Below are 6,326 nucleotides of genomic sequence, written 5' to 3' on the forward strand. Positions count from 1 at the left end.
ACACACACACACACACACACACACACACACACACACACACACACACACACACACACACACACACACACACACTTATGCTGCGGCACCCGGGGAGCAGTTGGGGGTTCGGTGCCTTGCTCCAGGGCACCTAAGTCATGGTATTGAAGGTGGAGAGAGAGCTGTTCATGCACAACCGCCACCCACAATTCCGTCTGGCCCGAGACTCGAACTCACAACCCTTTGATTGGGAGTCCGACACTCTAACCATTAGGCCACAACTTCCCCATTTTATCTTACTTTTCAGACACAATTTGGGAGCTGACGCTTGAAACAGACAGTGGAGATTTAGGCCTTGTCCACACAGATTTGGCATTTTGGGAGAGTTAAACCGATATTTTTTTAAAACGGGTCACCGAGTGAATAATCTGAAATTGCCGACCTTCCGTTTCATGAAGACAGCAAATCTGTATATTTGTTATATAACAATGACGTCATCAGCCTACGTCTGGCCTCTAGTCAGACACAGCTACGTCACGTTACAGCCACAAAAACATGAACAAACACTGAACGATTGTCTTTTTATGAACTATCATAAACACAGATTAATAAACGTATTATTCCATGTTCGTTTGCATGCAAGCTTTATGTGGATAGTCCAAGTCTTCTTCTGTTTTTATTGTGGCAGAATTACAGCGCCACAAACTGGTCTGGCATGTATACTACATTGTTTTGTGTGGACGCAGATATTTTTTGAGACAAAGAAAATAAATTTGTAAAAAAAAAAAAAAAAAGATTTGTGTCCTACTTCTTGCCTTATCGTAAGCCTTCTTTTGTTCCGCAGACATTTTCCTGTTTTGTTTTTTTATCCGCCATCTCTCGCTCAACTGATGTCCATCCTGAGCACTGAGCACTCTCTCTTCCACGAGTAGACACACCCCTTACTGCTGATTGGCTACAAATTTGTTTTAGTACTTGGCCCGACTCAGTTTTCTAATGCGTTTAAAAAAAAAAAAATACATACTCACTTTAAATCTTTAACCCACCTTGGGGCAGCTGTGGCCTAATGGTTAGCATGTTAGACTAGTTACATGAAGGTCGCTGGTTTGAGTCTCGATGCTGGCAGAAATTGTAGGTGGGGGGAAGTGAATGAACAGCATGGGATACTTGGCAAATGTTCACTGTCCAATCTCAGGATCGTGGACTCGAGCCCTACATTGGGCAAATACTTTATTGCAGACTAGTTTTGCAGTATTGCTTTGGCACAGTAATTACCATACATACAGACAAAACAACATACGGTGGTGCAACTATGTGAAATATGTAAGGGATGGTTTACCCAAAATGAATATTCTGTCATTATTTACTCATCCTCACATTGTTGTGAAACTGTATATTCTTCTATTGAAAATAAATATATTTTTTGTTTTCCACAGAAGAGTATGTCGTACTGGTTTGGAAGGACATGAGGATGAATAAATGACAGAATTTAATTTTTGAGACTTGATTTAACTGAAAAAGCTGATTGTCAAGATCTGAATGAAAACGCAAATAAAATGTTCAGATTTTAATTAACTTAAATATACAGTTTTAAATACATAATTTTAATTTGTCCATGTTTGTATTTTATTTTATACAATATACAGTTTTTATACATATCATGCATGCATGGCATTTAACCACATACAAAACAACCACCAATTTACCTTCCAGAAGAACATATTGTGTCTCTATTTTGTTTAGAAGACAAACAGCAAGTTTTTTTTAGTGTGTCTGTTCAATACGTTTTTTTAAGTATTGTATGTTGCTAATTAACAGGGTTGACAAGTCAGTGCTTATGGAAATTAAGAGAGTTCACAGCCATCACCTGATTGCTGCTCTATTCACATTTCTTACATTTCCTCAAAAAGGAATACAAACTGCACAAGATCCCAAATTAGAAGAATACCACTTTATTAAAGTGATTTAATTCCTAACTTGATTTCAACAACTGAAGGTAACAAAAGCTGGCGTAAAACAGGAGGTAGATGATGCCAAAGCCTGAGCTTGAATTGGCAGTGTCTTCAGAGTGTGCAGGTCAAGGATATATCTTTGCTCCTGTAACATAAAACACTAAAGATGAAAGTCATCAACTCTCTATGGGTTTACTCTAACAGTAGTGTGGACTGCAGAGTTCTGCGAGTTCTTCGGCTGGTCTTTCTTTCCTGCTCCAATATTCCCAGAGGCCTCCTCCTCCTAGAGGGAGAGTGACACAGCAAATCATCAATGGTCAACTTGGTGATCTGGCCGGCCCCCTCCAATGGTCTCACCACCTGCTCCACCTTCCCCTCCCACAGTCCACCAGCACTCTTGCTCCTCAATACATTAATCTAAGAGGGGAGAAAGACAAAGAAGACAGGGAAAGTCTAATTATAGCATTTCCTACAATAGGTGTTTGGCTTCATTTTAAAAGCTGAGGAACCGATATTCCATATTTATGTTTTTATATAAATTACCTGTCAAGCTTTTGGACACCCTTGAATAAATTTAAAAGTTTCTCATAATCTTAAAACAAGTTTTCTCATATGCTTGAATTTAGCTTAGTATAGACAAATATAAAGTACACTACTGATCAAAAGTTTGGATTCGTAAGTATTTTGAAAAGGATCTCGTATGCTCACCATAGCTGCATTTATTATGCAAAAATACAGTTAAAACAGTAATATTGTGAAATAATATTACAATTTAAAATGACTCTACTTTTAAAATGTAATATATTTCTTAGGGGTGCTCCGATCACGATCGGCCGATCTTTAATGCGCATCTCATCATTAAAGCCGGTTTTCTAATCAGCGGTTAATTCCATCAGGTGCGTGATTTCACATAGAGCAGCTGTTACTACACAGAGCCGTTGTTAACTGAGAAAATGCGCCAAAAAACGCTGAAAATGAAGTGGATTTGCGCATCTTCTCTATTAACAACGGCTCTGTGTAGTAACAGCTGCTCTATGTGGAATCAAGCACCTGATGGAATTAACCGCTCATTAGAAAACCGGCTTTACTGACGAGATGCGCATAACGATCGGCCGATCGTGATCGGAGCACCCCTAATATTTCTGTAATAGCAAAGCTGAATTTTCAGCAGTCAGCAATAATTGTGAGGTGTAGACTGTAGGTGTGTCCATATTTGACTGGTGTATCTGATATCTCACCACTTCCTGAGAAAACTCTGGTTTCTTCACAAACACTGGAGTCTTTGACACTAGGGCTGTCGTGAGAGCAGAGACTGCTTCTTTCATGGACCCTTTCATAGCCAATATGAGAACCTAGAAACAGAGCAGTTAAACATATGCAAGTTCTCTTTCAAAGACTGATTTAGATATAAACACATACTTACCCTCAGGTTCTGGCATAGCCGACTGTCCGTGCTCATGATCTGAGAGTAGAATGCCTGGGCTCTCTCGATATCATTCTACAAAATACATCAGGTAAAATGATAAGTGATTTACTGTTAATTTATCAAAAGATGTATGTAACATTGTCTGTGATTTATTGACAATTCAACAATATCCAAACTCCATGTTTCTATAAAATTCTGATGTTACACCCACCTAGTTGGTTTATAAGGCAGTACATGGCCTAAATGATTCCTTTCATTTTAAATGAGATATTGATATTACAGGCAGCTTACCTGTTTGAGAGCAAGAGCGGTTGCAAAGCAATAAGCATGTCGAGGGATGAGGTTGCCTTTTGTCTGACCTTCTTCCAACAGGGTCAGACAGATATGATATGACTTTGGGGTGTTCTGCCAACCCCAAGATACAGAAACAGATGGGTTCAGTTTATACAGTACATGATAATAATCCACATCTGTTGAACTTGACATTACTTAAAATTACAGTGAGAAACTAGTGCCCAAAAAACAAGCCAAAAGACTGTTCCTATTTAGAAAGATTGTACACATTGTACAAAGATTACAAGACTGTAACAGTAATAACTGATATTATGCTGAAATTAGTTGGTCTTTTCTGATTGAAGAAAGCCAGGTAATTGTTATTGCCTTTAATACAAAGCATACAATACTTGCTTCTACATTGCCTTTACCAGTTTATAACAAGTAGCAAAGGCTAGCATGAAGGTGTCTTTGTTGAACTGCACTCCTTGTTTTTTCATTTCTCCCACCACCTCCAGGCCACCTGTGAGAAGACCACCAGTGTCGTCACATAGACTGAAACCACAATCTCATCCAACAGCAAAGGCAACCGGAGCACAATAAAAATCTTAGTGATTGTTTCATACACCAGCATAATGGAGAGATAAGCTGAGGAAACTTACTTTTGTAACACTCTTTAATGAAAAGCATGTCGATAGCAATATTAAAGGAGGTGGAGTCTGAAAAGAATCCTTTGAGAGCCTAGGCAAAAAAAAAAGAAAGAATGAAAGAAAAATGTCAAATCTCACTATAATTCATGTACATAGTCGTTATTTACACAGCAATGCTTTTGTACAATGCATGTTCGTTTTCACGTACTGGATCTGTCAGAGTTCTGGCTCCCAGCTCCTCTAAACCCAGCTCATAGCATAACCTCATGAAAAGAGGGCCAAATTTGAATTCCCCAAATGCCATGTTACGATTCTCTTCATGGTACCTGGAAATGACAGAACAGGGTTATCATATATACAAAAACATATCTATATGCAGACATTACACATATCTAAATAATCTCAAATACAAGCAGCATAATATTTAAAATTGTTAAAAAATTAAGTTGAACATTATGCTTAATGCAATTAATTCACTTTAACATTGCTCTTTGCGTAAACATAACGTCTTTATAAGAAAAATAGGGTTAATTTTACTACATGACAAATTATTGAGGCAGTTTTACCTGTAAATAGCATTTCTCGCCACAAAAACATCTTCAGCAGACTGGCATAAATACAGAAGTATTTTTAATTCATCCTTCAAAATGAGCTGTTTTTTCTCCATTTTCTGATTTACTGTATCAAAGTAATAACCTGTATAAATGTAAAAAAATAAATAAAAATAATAAAAGATACATTCAGTGCAAATGAGAAAATGACAATTAAAGGTGCACTCATTGAATTTTGTTTAGGTTGGACTGGCAAACAGGACATCTGCGGATATGTGAGGCATGAATATTCCAATAGAATCATGCATCACCGCCAGCCATGATTCCACTGCAAGTCCACAAGCCACATTGTCTGATTACAGAGAAAATGAGATGAATAAAATAGTACTTAGCTGGTCATGTGATCTTAGCATGTCGGACCCTATGAGGCAATCCACTTTCATATCAAATAAAGCAGCTTTTGTTACCCGACTAATATGACTGCAGTCTGATGAGGGTGTTGATGTTTTTAAACATTTTTGAGAAGTTCTATTAATTTCTTTTAACTAGACAAATATGAATGAGTGCAGCTTTAAAGTATCGAGGCCGAGAGACCGGAAAGAGGTAAGTTACAAAGTGATTTAAATCATGCCAAATGATGCCTGCCTTTTGATCCTGACACTTGGTGGGCAATGGCAAGTTTCCTCTGCTGGAAATCCTGCAGCTTCACCACATCTTCAGACAAGAGATAACGTTTAGCTGAAAAGCATTTGTAAACAAGTCAGTTTCTCATCAGCTGTTGGAAAAACCTTAACCACGTAAAGCTGTGTCGGGAGGTCTCTCATTTGTTTGACCACTTTCATCCCATTTAAAAAAAATGAAAGTGCTAATTTGGATTTTAGCAGGTTTTGAACACTTTTCACATGCCCAGGCTAGGGAGCAAATCATTCAGTGACAAATTATTCAGTTCTCTACAAATTCCTCTACATTTTCATCTGCGAGGACAACGGCGTCACGTCGATATGTGTTCTCTACCCTGCGGTCTGTTTATATGTGTGTGTGTTTATGCTCGAATAGTTTAACTAGTTTACTCCTTCGTGACATTGGCTCTGACTCTTATAGCCACTTTCTATAGTATGTTCTCGGTACACTGGCCAAAGTCAGCTTAAAGAGACACCACCGTTGTGTGCATATTACCTCCATGTCGACATTTGAAACAGTCTGATTGTATGGCTCCTCGAAACACTGCTGCTCTGGACGGATCGGTCAGCAAAACACGGGCGCAGACGTTCAGTCCTCGCAGCGCCATGTCTGTCTGGTCTGAACCAGCAGTCACTGGTGTGCGCTTTCTATCAGACCTGAGTATGCGAATCAATATTTTCACAGTTATAATTATTTAGATATATTCGTTGAACAATAAATATTCTTATTTTTAAAGCAAATTTAAAAAAGTGTACATATTATTAGCGATACAGACGATTAAAAAGTATTTTACTAACACCGGAACCCCTTTGTAGGT

The 6,326-nt window shown here is 38.2% G+C and overlaps 1 protein-coding gene across 1 annotated transcript; it reads right to left on the reverse strand.

The window, feature by feature from the left end:
• Positions 1–1,912: 1,912 nt before the first annotated feature.
• ptcd2 (pentatricopeptide repeat domain 2) lies at positions 1,913–6,116 on the reverse strand. Its single transcript, XM_026248804.1, has 10 exons — positions 6,005–6,116; positions 5,474–5,566; positions 4,844–4,973; positions 4,486–4,603; positions 4,290–4,368; positions 4,059–4,150; positions 3,646–3,759; positions 3,352–3,426; positions 3,167–3,280; positions 1,913–2,345 (listed from the first exon to the last, which is right to left on the reverse strand). Exons 1-10 carry the CDS (start codon positions 6,114–6,116, stop codon positions 2,121–2,123), a joined length of 1,152 nt encoding a protein of 383 aa, XP_026104589.1. The 3' UTR covers positions 1,913–2,120.
• Positions 6,117–6,326: the final 210 nt, after the last annotated feature.

This window comes from Carassius auratus, chromosome 5 (assembly GCF_003368295.1).
Source record: "Carassius auratus strain Wakin chromosome 5, ASM336829v1, whole genome shotgun sequence".
NCBI classification, from domain to species: Eukaryota; Metazoa; Chordata; class Actinopteri; order Cypriniformes; family Cyprinidae; genus Carassius; species Carassius auratus.

Excerpts from the sequence above, each read along its gene's own strand:
- ptcd2 (XM_026248804.1), bottom strand. The coding sequence starts at position 6,116 with ATGGCGCTGCGAGGACTGAACGTCTGCGCCCGTGTTTTGCTGACCGAT. Across the intron at positions 5,567-6,004 it reads TTTCAAATGTCGACATGGAG|CTAAACGTTATCTCTTGTCT; the intron begins GTAATATGCACA and ends AATGCTTTTCAG. Across the intron at positions 3,427-3,645 it reads CCGCTCTTGCTCTCAAACAG|AATGATATCGAGAGAGCCCA; the intron begins GTAAGCTGCCTG and ends TGTATTTTGTAG.